At 33.8% G+C, this 16,588-nt stretch overlaps 1 protein-coding gene across 1 annotated transcript; it reads right to left on the reverse strand.

Moving 5' to 3' along the window:
* Nucleotides 1–6,031: 6,031 nt before the first annotated feature.
* LOC131074930 (pirin-like protein) lies at nucleotides 6,032–8,210 on the reverse strand. The gene is made up of 7 exons (XM_058011669.2): nucleotides 8,058–8,210; nucleotides 7,855–7,904; nucleotides 7,737–7,775; nucleotides 7,618–7,646; nucleotides 7,214–7,276; nucleotides 6,998–7,101; nucleotides 6,032–6,884 (listed from the first exon to the last, which is right to left on the reverse strand). The coding sequence occupies exons 1-7, from the start codon at nucleotides 8,162–8,164 to the stop codon at nucleotides 6,389–6,391; spliced, it is 888 nt and encodes a 295-aa protein (XP_057867652.2). The 5' UTR covers nucleotides 8,165–8,210; the 3' UTR covers nucleotides 6,032–6,388.
* Nucleotides 8,211–16,588: the final 8,378 nt, after the last annotated feature.

Consider the following 16,588-nt stretch of genomic DNA (forward strand, 5'->3'; position numbering starts at 1 on the left):
AGCACCAGTCCCCATGAAAACTCCCCTTGGCGAACTTTGTATCTCTATTAAGAACTGTAAGAATGTGAGCTGCATCAGAGGTCCGACCTCCTGCGTCAACAACTAGAAGGTTTTTGGCTACTAACACAAAAGGTGTCTAGTAAGGGAATCCATTCGAGTGGCCATACATGCAGCGACATACGATCCATTAAGGAAATCTCCTATCTTATAGAGGTTGCACTCTATAGGGTTTATGGGGAGACATGTCGTCAGTATGAGCTAATCAGCACCCGTTGTTTGCAACTTTCATCACAAACACATTTATTTATAGTGGTTCAGAAGAGCTTGTATTTAGCTCGTTACCATTTGGGTTGTTCCCTCTCACCGAGCCTTAAGGGCTTCTCGAGAGGAAAGCCCTCTAAAGGTATCTATAGATCTCAAACTCTAATAGAAAAAAATCTCAAGGTCTAGATTTTTGATTGTCTGAATGGACAAGAGAATACTCTCCTACTCTAGATTTTTCCCCAAAACACGTAAAACAAAGTTCTTTCCCTTATAGAAATTGAAGTGTTCCTAAAAATATTAAGAAGATAGAATGTTTGTTTCTATCTCTCAAGGCAACCTGCAAAACAAAGATATTAGTAGTTCGAGTTTATAAACTTTGGCAAGCGTATGTTTAATGGTTGAATTCTTTGCCAAGCAAACATGTAAACATTAAAAGACCAAAATTAGTTGCCAAAATAACATAAAAAATCATCAAAAGAAAATTCTAGCATGCAAACTGTAAATTAAGCTAATCTAGCATGAATTTCCATTCTTTATGACTATCCTAGTTATGATAGTTTTGATAGTAATGCACTCTGTCATTCATAACTTTCAAACCAGACACAATGAGAAAAATCTCTTCGGTGCAAATATAGACAACTTGGTGTGAAACAACATATCCAAAATGTAGTTAGATCCAACGGTTCAATAAAAAGTTATGCCTTCCAAACAAAGACCATTTTTGACTGTCATAGAAGAACAAGTAAAATGTTAGTACTTCACTTTGTCATTCATAACTTTCAAACCAGACAACATTAGGCAAATATCTCTTGTGGAAATATAGAAAACTTGGTTTGAAACAACATATCAAAAATTTATTTAGATTCAACAGTTCAATAAAAAGTTATGCCCTCCGAACAAAGACCATTTTTGACTGTCATAGAAGAACAAGCAAAATGATAGTATTGTACTCTATCATTCATAACTTTCAACCTAGACAAAATTAGACAAATATCTCCAAGTAAAATACAAAAAACTTGGTTTGAAACAACCTATCCAAAATTTGTTTAGATCCAAAAGTTCAATAAAAAGTTATGCCCTCTGAACAAAGACCATTTTTGAGTGTCACAGAAGTAGAAGAAAAAAGAAAGATCTTTATTTGCAAATTTAACACATGTTTATTTGTTATAAAAACCAAACATCAAATTTGCTCAAGCAACATTAGAAATATTGTAGTCGTGGGTTCGATCCCCACAGTGGGCACCAGAAATGTGTGTGTGAAATTTGGGGGCACAAACACTTCGATAAACCATTATTTGTATGAGTTAGTTAATCAAAAACACTAAAATGAAATCCATTGCAAGTCAACTTATTGCCTCCTAGAAAGCGCGAGTGTGGATTGCTCTCAAATTGCTAAGCTATCTAGTGACTAGACTACACTCAAACAGAGGATTTTTAAATGCATGCAACTAGGCGAATGCAAGATTAATGATTGAATGGAAGATTAATTGATTAAGCGAAATGAGATTATCAAGCTAAATGATCAAAGCTCTAAATGAAGCTAAGCTAGATTATATGCCAGAAATTGAATCTAGATAAGAGAAATGAATCTAAGATAATGAACTAGAATTCTAAATGATTCTAAGATTAAATGAAAGCTAAATGAAAACTAACTTGATTGATGAATTAAATATGCAAAGCTTCTTCAAAATTTCCTCGATAAACTGCAACACAATATTAGCATAATAACAATGTAAAATTCTCGAATCTTGATTGAAGAATGAGAGCCTGAATTTATAGGAAAATCAAGAGGGAGACCAAAGGTTAGGATTGATCTTTAATGAACGACCAAGACCGATTTGAAGGAAGCACAATCCAGGTGAAATGATTTGATTGGACAATTTAATTCCATTTTGGAGAGATAAGATTGAGTTCAAATTAGCAACTCAAATTCTTTCCATTTTTCTTGAGTTCAGTCGATTTGTTTCCTTTTTTGAATTTTTGTGCTCATAATTTCCAATTTATTTTTCAAATTAATTCCTCTTTCTTGATTTTTTTCCTTTTTTTTGAAGATTTATGGCATTTTTTATTTATAAATATTAAATATGAAAAATATATTTAATTAAATAAATGAGATATTTGATTTTAAAAAGATTTTCTATTTTGAATTTTGAATTTGATCAATTAACTAAATGAGAATTTAATTAATTGTAATTGCCACGTTGCATTTTTATACCTTAGGAATTAATTAATCAGGCTCTCATGATTGATTTAAATTGATTATTTGATTCAAGACCTTGATGAATTTTATTGAATTTAAGCATATTAGTCGAGATTAAGGGCCCATGGTTTTGGATGACCATTTTTAGGGTATTACAGTCTCTAGCTTTTTTTAGGTGGTATTGGTTTCTTCTTGGGATCTATGCTTGATCCTTTCTCCCCTCTTCCCCCTATGGGTCTTCTTGAGGTGGTGGCCACTAAGTCTCCATTTTGGAGAGTATCGGGAGTGGGTTTTCTTAGATTTGAAGAAGGCCTCCTTCCTTGTTTCTTCTCCTTTAAGGCTTATGGTTCCTACTGTCGAGGTTGGTTTTGTAGATCCTATCGAGGTGGATTTTGCTAGTTCTGGTGATCCTTGTCTTATTGAGGTGGGCTATAAGGATTGCTTTGCTCCTACAAACCTAGTTGTTATGTTTGCAGAGGATTCAACTTGTAAAAGGTTTAGGCATGCCTTCTAAAACCCTTTGGTCTTTTCTATTCTAGCTCTTCCTTTGTCTATACTTTCTATCATGTTTTGTATTTTCTAGGTATGGCTAGGTAATCGTACTATTTCAAGGTTTTTGGGTGCCTTCCAAAACTAATTGTATTTGAGATCTTGGTGACCTCCTTCCTTGTTTGCGACATTCTTTGTTCAAGGTGGTCCTATAGGTAAAAGGTTTCAAGGAGCCTTTCAAAACCCACTAGTTGTTGATACTTCCCTTGGTTACATTTGTTTTAGCTTAAGGAGTGTTTTCTAGAATTCGGTTCGACCTTCTTAGCTAAATCGCTCTGATTTGAAAATGTTAATCTATTAGGGTCGAGACCCTTCTTCTTGCTAGTTTAATGCTTAGGTCAAAAGCCTCTCTTTCAAAAAAGGATTCTCTTTTTAGGTTTTTGTTGTCTCTTTGCTTGTGAGATCCTCCCTCTCTCTAGTTGGTAGGTTGTTACATAAGAGTTTGAGCCCTCTTCCACTTTGCCTAGTCTACGGACTAATTTAGAACATCATCCAAATACAATAAATGCTAAGTGAACCATTCTTTATACAAATCACTCTCATAAAATCAATAAATTTCCTCGACTCTTTTGAGAACACGGCTATAGTCCTAATATTCATACTATTCATGAATCACCTTTTTTCCTTCGCAAGAAAAATCTATGGTTGTCGAAGTTTAACACTTCTAAAGTTTGTATTAAAACAAGTGAGAAAAATGAAAGAGTGATTTCCAACTTAAACCATTAAAAACAGGTCACCAACCGTCATATTGCCGGCCCGGGTGGGACGTTGGTGCTGATGAACTGATGAACTCATACTTACGTCATATTCTGCTCATGTCAAACCAGTAATAAAATTTGTACGTAGCACGGCTGCTGGCCTTCAATAAAATCGGAAACTTCCAATTTCCAAACCTCTACGAAATCAGAACAGACAGAAATTTCCAAATTTTTTACTTTGAAGTCTCTCTTCAAGTGTGGACAAACAAAAAAAGATATGTAGTCAATCTTAAAGCTAACTACTGAGTCAGATCTGGTCGACTCTACCATTCAAATTAACGTGCGTTTACCTGTTCTTTGCCGTGAAACACTAAGCGACGTCAAATTAAATCCATTATCAGTGTACACAAATCTTGACTTTGTTTTCTTTTCTTTATGAGCCCATTTCAAATGACATCATCAACCCAGGTTATTCCGTCATTTCCCCGATGCCCCAAGCGACGTGAGCACAGAAGCCTCGCGATTAAAAAAATACAATCGAATCTGTGTTATGTATTCAATGAATGCCATTTTAGGAAAGGTATTCATCCATACATGTTTTCTCTATTTTTTAAGTTTCTAGAGTAGGACACTTAATTAATAAATACCTGATTTGGAATTAGTAGCTAACATTTTTGTATTTAGGTGGAATTGAAATAAATTAATTGTGATATTTAGTTTGAAATTTGATAATAAAAAAAGTGATAGATGTTAGAAGTTGATCTATTAATGTTTTAGAGTTTAAGGATTGTTTGGGATAAAGATCTTTGATTTTATAAAATGATTGTTTTCACTCTAATCACATACCTACATATATAAGTGATTTTGGTAAGTGTAAATATAAATAGACTTGATGTGATCAATTCATGTATCTGATCTTGTATAATGTAAAATGTAAAATGTGAGTTGTTGAGATTCTCTCACCTTGATTTCTATTAGATAAATGTGCATGAGTGTTAGTGGTGTTTATAACCACTTTTGGGGAAACTATAAGATTTCAACTTGGGTCAAATTGTCATCCATATCCTAAGTGGATCAGCTTTATATTTCCAAGCTTGAAATTTTGAAAACAACGAGGAAGCATGCAATGTACCTCTAGGATGATGTGCTCTAATGATTTTGTGATAAATGGTGCTAAAATTATATAATAAATGTTAATCGATAAAACCCATATCTTAGAATTCTCTATAAATGTTAATATCAGATTTTGATTGTTATCCATATTTGTAGATGTAAAAATTAAATAAAATTATACATCTACGACTATATATAAAAGACATCATTCTAGAGCATTAGCACATCATCACAATTGATTGATAAAAATCATATTTCAAGAAAAGTAGAAAAACATTTTATAAGTGTGTCACCATGCTCTATTTAAATCAAGAATAACAAACTCTCAACAAGAAATCAGGTGACATCTATTATTAAAGCACATTCTGAGTACACTATTTGATTGTCGCAAATCAACTTACTATATCCACAACCAACTTAGCGACATTTGTTCCCATCTTACATTGGCTTCCATTGTTGCATAACTTATCACACTCACTTCTATGCAAATTCAATCTGAGTGCTTGATAATGACACCGAAAATCTTGAACTTCAATCCTTACATACCAAGTCTAATGGTGATTTTTAGTACCCCATTCTTAACTCAAGTATATGTTATCAAATAGATGAATTACATTTACTAAAAACCTAATTTCATTATGGATATATTGTAGAAATTGAGATATGATAATACCACTAGAAGGATATTATTAGAACCATATTTTTGTTCAAACACTCAAATTCATAAGAGTCAATCATTTCAACCTTTTAACTATTAATCTAGATTCTTTTTTATTTACAACTCTCTATCACATTAGACCGTATCGTTAAATAAAGTCACATTATAAGACACACAAACCAATCTCCATTGTCTTTATTTGAATACGTATTCAATTTCAGTCTAAATATTGATGTTATTTAATAATATACAATAATGTTCCCTATAGCTATAGCTTACTAATGCTCATGCCAATAAAGTCTTCAATTCAAACCTATTAGATATTAAGGATTTCTGCATATTAAAAGTTGACTATTATATTTCTGCCTACTAAATCCGTCCCTACAATCACACATTTTACAAAACTTATTACTTTATATGTCAATTTATGTTGTTTGAAGTAATAATTCTTGTAAGGATAATAGAATAATAATTATTTTAAAAAGGTAAGATCTGATAGGTTATAATCGCCGACCTTAAAAAGAAAAACTATACCAACAATCACCTAACTGAGAAAATCCATGTGATATACTTTCAACATATTTTTGAAAAAATACATAAATTCATACTTTAGTACATTGTTATTATCAACTGTATACAAACATACCCCATCTGAAAGGAATACAAAACTTTTGAGATGGTATTAACTTACACTCCAATTAAGCTAAGCGTTCCACGCAACATCCATAATAATTATTTTCTTAGAAAGGGAGTGCTGGAAGGAGGCCCCTTTGTTGTCTACAATAAAGCTTGAAAACGATGTAAATACAGAGAATGTCCCTACTGTTGGGAATAGACCTTCAAATTTGCATGAAGTCAATCACTAATACTGAATGGATAGAGATTGGAAATGAAAAGAAATCAAGTTTAAGCAATCTGGGAATTCCATACATTGGCTCTCTCAAATCCATTTCTACCCAAATGATAATCTTGAATTGTTTGCACTATCTCTTGTCTGGTGTTCATCACGAAGGGTCCATGTTGTACCACTGGCTCATTTAGGGGTTGCCCTCCAATTACTACGAATCTGCAGGGCTTGTTATCGACATTGTTATTCCACACACACACCCCATCACCACTGCTCAATACAAGTGTATGATGAGCACCCACTGCAGGTGAATTGGGAGCACCAAAGCTAGCCTCACCTTCCAACACATACACAAATGCATTCCAACTCTCTGGAATTGGCTGGTGAAGCACAGCATGTGCCTCCATTTTGAAATCTAAATACATTGTAGGAGTCCTTGTATAGACATGAGATTCAATATCCAAAGCTTCTCCTGCTATAACAGTTGCCTTCACTCCATCTTTCTCAACTTTGGGTACGTCTTTCCCTTGAAGTTCTTGATACTTAGGCTCAGTCCTAACCACAATAAAAACATCACAATTATAAACGTAAAAGATTTCTTTTTGAAGAAATTGTTCCTTGATATTCTAAGAATTTTGAGTTTCGAATTGAGTTTCGAAGGCACTCACATCTTGTCTTTGGAAGAAAGATTCACCCACACCTGCAAACCATGTTGCAGTCCTGGTCCAGCTGGCATTTCTGAGTGGACTATACCCCGGCCTGCAGTCATCCACTACACAGTACATTGCAATAAAAACCCTCAGTACTTGACTATCACCGAAAAAGAGAGAAGTGCTATAAGTATTCTGGGTAGTGTTGTAGTGGGAGACTAAGAGATTCAACACCTGCAGATCGCCAGCCTTGATGGTGCCCTTATGTCCTACAAAGTCCTCATGTGTGAAGGCTCCCTGTATTTCAAAAAACAAAGAACATATTCTCTTAGAAAACTTCTCAACCCCCACAGCAGATCTGAGCAGCAGTTCTCGATCGTTAAAAACATCAAATTTCAACAATCTATAATATTGAGCACAATTTAGTTTTCAGATTCGATTGTCTCAAATTTAGTTTTGCATCAACGTTCCAGATCTCACTCTGTGATCATCAGAATGAAATCATCCCAGAACCGACTGGCTCATCTGTTTCCACCTTTAACTGTATTTTACAGAGAAAACACATATACAGATCCATACTCAACACTTCCAGCTGTGGTGCTCTGAAAAAGGGAAAAGGAAGGCACAAAAGAAGGTACCTCCAGCATGTATGTCACAGTCTCGAAACCTGCCCAAAACATATTATCAAATCATTAGTGTGAACAGAGCAAAGAAAACAGATTTAAAAGGTGTCAAGATACAACATATGTAAGTATACCTCTGTGAGGGTGGTCTGGAAAGCCAGCAGGAGCACTTACTGCAACACACACATTTGGTTTGTTAGATGAAATACAATCACACTTGTTAGCAATGGTTTTGGGTAGAGACCAACCAACCTGAGAATTCATCCAGTAACAGAAATGGATCCAAAAACTTCAACTCTGGTCTGTTCACAACAAAGAGTTTCATCAGATGGACAAAAGAATGAATGATTATGATGATGTTTACTAGATGAAGCAGTCTAAAAAATGACACCGGCAGATCTAAATTATCTTCAAAGGATATAAAAAGTAGTAAATGAAGAAGTGGAAGTGGGTACCTGCCAATACTGCGCCTGACAATGGCTCCATCTCCTTCATATTGTTCTCTGGCCAACACCTTCTTTGCTACAACGCGTGGTGTCACAAACGGAGTCAAGTCACCCATCCTTCAAAAATTCCAAACTTTTGTTTCCAAATACTGAAATATGTTGTAGTTGTGGCACTTGAATAATGAGGCGTAAGGAGAGGTCCGACCAATTTATAAGGATCACAAGTGAGTATGAGTAAGCATGGCGGTGCCATCGTAGGTGCTGACGGGCTAGTGATGTCACTCTGACGTCATGATTGTTGTGACGTCCAATGTACGTAATACCATGTTATCCAGGTAAATACGAACATTCGCATTCAAAGATGTTATCCACGTAAGCACAAGTCTAGAAAGAGAAGATTCGTAGCAAGTTGAAAGCGCCTTCTTGAGACGTTCCCAACTATTTCTTGTAAAAGTCAAAATTATTGCTATAATTAGTTCTGTATATAGCCTTTATTTTGTGCTGGCTTTTGACTTAGTGTTTGAAATAGTATTTGACGGCTAATCCACACTTTCATCCGAAACAAAAATATGAAGACAGCTCAATCAAAGCGTGATAAGAAATGGGGGAACGCAGTTATCGTCTTCATTGTAAAATGTTTGGTGCCTCATTGCTTAGCCCTAAAAAAAACTTGTCCAGCTATCACCATTAACTTCTACATTTATTCCCCGTCCTAAAGAGATAGAAAACAGCCACTAAACGAAAAGTATAATTTTTATTGTTTTAGAATAGTGTGGATACCATAGGATTCAGCTTAACTAGCACACTCTAAATGCTGGTAGTTTAGGTGGTTCTGGTGGGGCCTGCTTATTTCTGTTCCATTTTCTTATCAAATTTTCATTCCAATAAAGACTTACCATACTCAATAGACTCATCGTTAGTTCTCGCGCATGAGGAAAAACAAACTAAAATTCAAACATTGTTCCTATGCTACTGTGTAAGTTTGGTGGATTTCATGAAGTGTCTTCAAACAAATTGTCTATTCAGCAGTCAAAATGCACCCATGATTCTATTTATTAATTGATTGATAATAGAAAAAAATAGTGTTGTGGTGATTTTTAAGTTAATTAATAAAAACAACAAAGTTAAAGGTGCATTCTGATTGTTGGATATGCATTACCGTCTTCAAGAGGCACTCACATTATTTCACAATATGCAACAAATAGGTCTCCTACCTCATCAATTTACGTTTGTTAGCGTATTCCTAGCTTATGCCAAAATGGGAGCATTAGAACATAGTTTAGGTATAGCTAAAAGCATAAAGGATAGGCAATTTTTACAAGATGTAGTTGGAAATGTTCTGGTGGATATGTTTTCAAAATGTGGAAGCATAGATAAGGCTCATCAGTTGTTTGATTGAATGCCTCAAAGAAATTTGGTTTCATGAAATGCCATGGTTTTAGGATATGCAAAAAGTGGAATTGTTGAAAATGCTTTAGAAATATTCATTTTAAGCAAACGCAATTGGCATTTGTGAAGGTAGTCTCTACAACTCTTATGAGCATCCTCCCAACCTGTGCCAAATGAGAGATTTGGAACATATATGAGCATCCATCAAAGCATAAAGGTAAGATGAACTTTTTCAAATGTTGTAGTTGCTACTGCTCTTGTAGACATGTATGCAAAAAGTGAAAGCATAGACAAGGTACATGAACTATTTGACAAAATGCCTCAGGCACATGATCTGTTCAATAAAATGCCTCAAGCACATGAACTATTTGACAAAATGCCTCAAATAAATGTGATCTAATTGAATGTAGTAATTATAGGATATACACAATAAATTTTGCAATAATGCCTTCAAAATCTTCACAATTTTTTTATTCTTTTAAAATGTTTTAAAAAATTGAATTAATGAAGCACTATTGTTTCATGAGGGTGCTTCATGAAAAAATTATTGAGTATTATTGAAAAATTTTAGGATTATTTTGAAGCAGGAGGTCTCATGAACATTAAAGTGCAACTTAAACACAAAAGTTTAAGCTCCAAAATTTAATAAAGTTGGTGGTCTCATAAGTTTTATTATTTTGTATAACATAGTATAAAAATATTAAAAACATAAATAAAATTAATTAGTCAAAATTTAAAAACTATAAATAATTGACAAGTTTCTAAGATGGTGGGAACGATTTCTAGCTGCACCTAAAATGCACTCACTTAAAATTACAAACTAAAAAGTAGGGGATCCTATTTTTTAGAAAAAAGATTCTAAATACTCCTATAGCATGTTTTGATCTCATGGAACCCCTTGTTCCATCAAAAAAAAAGTTCTTGAAGCGTCTCCATGAGAGCACAATCTTAGAAGTATATATAGCAGTGTTGCTTTTTTATTTGGTTTTTTAAAATGATGTGAATTTCTCAACCACCTATATAGAAGTGGGCAAATCATGTGAGGCTAAAATGATATTGAGTTTAACAAAAGATTAAGGAATTAAAAGATCCCTAAATGTTGTTGGATTGAAGGCAATAAAATAGTACATGCATTTTGTGTAGGAGGCAAAGTATATCAAGGCATAAAAGTTCTTTGCAAAGTTCGAGAAATTGGCTTGGGAGATGAAAGTAGGAGGATATTTTCTAGTTTCAAGACATTTACCTAGTGATGTTAAAAATGAGGAAAAATAATCATTTGTATACCATGATAATAAAAAGTTTTCTATTGCTTTTGGTTTGTTAGATGTGTCCATGAAGAACAACTATTAGAGTTGTGAAGAAGCTTCAAGGATGAGTTGTTTGCTACACTACAATGAAATTAATCTCCACAGTTACAACAAGAAAAATTTTGTGAGAGACGTGATTTTTTTCATGATTTTAAACACGAAGAATGTCTTTATGAATATTATTGGTGACACTAAATTAAGTGATTTGAAAAATAGGCTTGCATTATAATCATGTGCATTATGTCATATACATAAACTAATATTGAAGGAGAAAAGGTTTTATTTTTAGTTTTTAGAAACTTCTTTTTCTTTTGTTTTTTTCTTGGAGAATTAGGCATTATAGACTTTGAAATTGGCTTCATAAAATTATATGCAAAGTGTTTGAGTAGATCACTACTTATATATGCTATTGGGTTATCTATCAAAGATTGATTTAATAATAACATGAATATTTAATTGAATTATTTTCATAGAATCAACATATATATGATGTTAGACAAACCACCTTGCTAAAGTTGTGGATCCCTACCATGGGTTATTGTTGGCTAAAAAAATCAATGCTAATTCATTTTGGCTGGAAGGAGATTCTAATAACATTATGCAATGTCTATTGGGTAAACAAAAACCCTCATGGAATATAAAATTTTGGATTGAGAAAGCCAGTGATGTATTAAAAGTTAGAATTCACGAAATGTGAATCCCACAAGGGTAGTTATCTTCTACAAGAATACCTATCACACATACAAAGAAAATTTAACAACAAAATAATCGAAAACAATAACAATGAAATTGATTGAATTGCTTGTATTTCTTATTGATTGAGTTACAATCAAGGATATTACATCCTTATAAAGATTTATCTAACTCTAAAGATAGAAACCCTAAATGGTGGAGTCTACAAGATGGACCAAGAGTTTGAAACACAATGGATGAATCAGTCATCTATGCACAAATAACATAATAAGCTAATTAAATGCATGAAACTCTAAAAAATATATAAACATAGTTTTTTTTTCCTAGTTTTCATTGATTAACTATTCGTAATTAATTAGTTAACTAAATAATAAATGATTTAGTAAATAATACAATTAAGTGAATAATTAATATATGAATTATTTACTCCAATGCCCCCCCTGAATGCACAACTAGGAGAGAGGCAAAAAAGATGTAGGAAAAAAGCATTCAAAGATGAATGCAAGATGGGTCCTGACATAAAGCCTGATGAGGTGACCATGAACAAACATGGAAGTTTCTCAAAAACAAAGTAAAGGAGAAAACCCTGAATGGGAACAAAACTCCTCTCCAAAAGAGAAACAAAAGACAAGCATGAAGAAACATTGAAGCATGAAGAAGCTGCAAACACTGTCGTAGAATGACTGCTATGATGCTGAAATAAGAACCTCCAGAAATAGGAATGCAAGAATGTTGATATGGTAAGTGCCCCATCTCATGAAATGCATGGGTAAATGGTCACATTGCATCTCCTAGTACATAGGAACAAGTACTGAATACATAGCTAACTCCAACGCGAAACCAAGGAAGCATTAGCACCAATAGTAGTAACCCCCCCATAATGCTGACAAGGGAGAGGTTTGAAAAGTACACTAAATCTGAATGCTATTCTCCATGATGCTAAAACAAATAGAGATTTAAGACAAGAAAGATGGAGCTTGTATCACAGGAGGGTAGAATAGGGCCAAAAAAGGCACTGTTGAATTTGGAAGGAAGAGATAGTGGGCTGGTAATATATTTACAAAAATGGACCTAAGATCTAGATAGATCTTTGAATCACCTTTCCGATGATATCTCATTTGAGAAAAACGGAGTCCGGATGTACAAGATATGCCCCCGGGAGTGCAAACAACAACTTCTGACTTCAACTATCAAAAAAGCCTACAAAATAAAAAAAATCAGAAAATAACACCTCCATATCTGGACAGGGCTTGGAAAGAGCTTTCCAACGATATATAGTTTGCACAAATTTTACTTTGTATGCTCAAGTTATAACCAAAATAAAAAAAAAACACCTCTTTTAGGGCACAAAGAGGGTTCAAAGGGCCATGCATGTTGACTGTATTGCTAATTGTACCATTGATGTCAGCATTAATGCAATGTACTTGCTAAAATCATGCCCTAGATTTCTTACAGAAAATAACTGGGCTTGTGGGATTTGCATTTCACAAATTCTAACATGGTATCAGAGAAAATTGAATAGTAGAATAATTGAACACAATAACAATGAAATTGATTGAATTGCTTGTATTTCTTATTGCTTGAGTTACAATGAAGGATATTACATCCTTATAAAGAAATCTAACTCTAAAGATAGAAACCCTAAATGGTGGAGTCTACCAGATATATTGAGAGTTTGAAACACAATGCATGAATCAATCATGTATCATGCACAAATAGCATAATAAACTAATTAAATGCATGAAACTCTTGAAAATCTAAACATAGTTTTCTTTTTCCTAGTTTGCATTATGCATGGAGATAAATATTAATTAATTAATTAAATAATAAATTATTTAGTGAATTAATGCAATTAAGTGAATAATTAATATATTAATTATTTACTCCAACAATAAAAACCTTCCAAAACTTTAATATTTCTCATACTTATCACAAAACCAATGGATTGGCTGACCACTTTGCTAACCTAGGATTTAGTAGAAATGATGAAAAATAATGAGGGCTAGGTGATAGTCTATTGGTCGAAATTAAGGCCTTGATGCTATATGATTTGGCCCAGGCGAGACAAGCTTTAAATGATCACATAATGCCTTATTTTGATGGCTCACATTTTAATCATAAATGTGTCATTCTTATGTTACTTCTGGCTAGGTCACATGCTTTTTGGGTATTTTGTGGCCCGCTCTGGAATTATCCTACCTTGGGCATTACCTCCATTGCTGAATTCATGGAAGGAGAAAGGAAAAGGATGGAACCCTTGAACTGTGAAGAGCTCAAGAAGAATAAGATGATATGGCGTATCCTGGATCATGGTGGTCTCACCCCCTTTATTGAAAGACTGCATGGAGCCCATGCAATTTTCACTAATTCACCAAGGGTTTGAAGCATGGAAAAATTCAAATTGAGGACATAAGGGTGGAAATTGATGAGAATCTCATCACTGAGGTCATTAGGTTACCAATGGAAGGAGTGAAGTTCTACAGAGATAGGAAAATATCTAATGTTGCAGTCAAGAAACTTCCCAGAAATGAGAAGGAGAGGGCAAAGCTTGCAAAAGTCGACAAAAGAAGCCACGACACAAGTAACATCAAATCTATATGGCTCTCTATTCTTGTGGTTTTAATGAAATATGTTACCCTTGATGGCAGATTTACTAGGGCCTATGAGCATCATTTTGTTTTTCTTAATCACTTTAGGCACAAAGAGAAAATTTCTTTCCTCTTCTTCTTGATGGCATCCATTAATGCCAGTATTAAGGACCATATAAAAAAACAATAAATCTCTTGTCCAACATTGTGGGTTTCTCTTCCTCATCCATTAACATATCAAAATGCTATCCTCTCCTTCGACTAGGGTTCATGATGGATCTAATGAGTTTGAGGAAGAGGACCATGTTAGCCATTCCTTCGATGAAGAAGAATGGAATGTCGATATCGAAGATCCTGAATCTGGGTTTGAGACTTCTTTGAATATTGGCCACCAAGATAAACATGAAAAAGCATCCCCTGTTTCTACTTCAAATTTTGAATTTCAACCCTCTCATCAGTCACTTTTGGATAAGTTTGTCCTGCCTCCCCATAGGAGTGAAGGAACCCCCTTCTCAAAGGATCTCAATGCTAACTCACCTTATCTCAACTTGGATAGGGATAAGGTCTATATGATGTTCTATCCTTAGCTTGTGATGTTGCGGTAGACAACTTTAGGATTTTTAAATGGGTTTTCCATGAGATTAAGGATATCAATGTGAAAATTTGGGCAATTAGTAGCAAACAAGACTCCCAAGTAACAAAATAGTGGATTGTTGATTAGAGAAAGCTAGTTGTGGATTCTATACAGAAGAATACAGGAATTGTTAGTGATGTGAAGAAATACTATGATTGCATGATCTCTCAATTGGAGGATAGACTCAAAAAAAAAATTGAAGGTAGATTGAGTAAGATGGAGAACAAATTCCAGAAAGTTAATGAGAACCTGATATCTTTGGTTACCTTTAGTCACAAAGTGTTGAAGAACTCTATTAAGAGTTTAAATACCATGGTTAGAAAGCTTGAATCCATCCATTAGGAAGGATCTAAAGTGGATGTGGATGCCTTGGACAAAAATTCAGAGGAAATGGTGGGGCCTTGCAAGAGAACCAAAGCTAACCTAAAGAAGAAAACTGCTAACAAGGATATTCAGGAGCTTAAGAAAATTTCTCTAAATGTGACTCAACTGGAAACTAAGGCTGCAAAGGCCCTTAAAAATTGTACTATTTTCTTCCCTTCTACTACTTATTTCCTTGTTTTTGTCTTTTTGTTGGTTATTTGTTGTCTTTGGGTTGTTGTGGTAATCATATATCTCAATGCAACTTTTTGATGTAGTTCTTTTTTAAAGGGTTCGGGTCCCTTCAAAACCTTGTTTGTTCCATAATAAAAATCATATATATGATGTGAAAAGTTAAAGGAGGAGGTAAAGAATGATAAAAAATAAAAGATGAGGGACACTTTAAGTAAATAAAAATATCCTTGACTAGTAGGGAACGAGATAGGGGTACAGTCATAATTAATCTTGACATTTTGTATAGTTCTTTTATTTGGATGAATTATGTTAACTTTTGTCTATGCTAGGTTAACTATTAATTACAACAATATAATGGGTCCCTCCAAATAACAATATTCATTTTAATTTATCCTTTCATGCAATTGGAAATTTTCTACATGTCCATGTAATAACAAGATCCCCTAATTATGACATGGCATTTTAAGGTTCACTTTGTCTTTGGATAGATCATTAATAGAAAAAAGCACAAGGAAGTGGTATTGTAAATAACACCCTATAATCCATTTAATCAAAGTTCTAATAAAATGTGAGAGTTAAGACAACTCCTAATAAGATTTATGCTTGCGGATTCTTATCGGTCATTCGATGTATATGATCTATGGTTCTAATTATTTGATGAGTCAAGCCTACATGATGATAATTCCTAGGTTGAATGTCCATTCTCATTCTTCAATTTAAAAGTACTTAATATTTATCCTTTATTCTCTAAAATGATTAATAATAAAGGACTACATAGGCCAACAAACTCTATGGTGTGTGTAGGATTAATCAAGCATTTGACCATAAATGAAAGATCAATATTTTAATAAGGTATTTGAAGATAAATTTGACTTCCTACTGTTGAGTGCCTAATTAGGTAAGAAAAGAATAATAAAAATGTAACCTTAAAGATGCAAGTCGTTATGTAACCATTAAGGTTCTATCCCTCCCATGTTAACAAAGGTAGTTGTTTCAAGTGATAGCCAACATGTATTAAGATGAAACTTCCTATATCAAATTCATATATGACCTTACCAGATTAACATAACCATGACATATAGTAGAATACACTAACTTTTTAAAGATAATCAAGTGACATGAGGAGTGACCAAGACAGTGATAGGTAGCATGTTGGTACGAGGAAATTTTGTTGTTGTTGGAATTAATGCCCAACTAGCATATGTGGAGATGAAACTTCCCATATCAAATTCAAATATGACCTTACCACATTAAGTTAACCATGACATATAGTAGAATGCACCAACTTTTCAAAAATAATCAAATGACATGAAGAGTGACCAAGACAGTGATAGGTGGCATGTTGGTACAAGGAACTTTTTTTGTTATTGGAAT

This window comes from Cryptomeria japonica, chromosome 5 (genome assembly GCF_030272615.1).
Source record: "Cryptomeria japonica chromosome 5, Sugi_1.0, whole genome shotgun sequence".
NCBI lineage: Eukaryota > Viridiplantae > Streptophyta > Pinopsida > Cupressales > Cupressaceae > Cryptomeria > Cryptomeria japonica.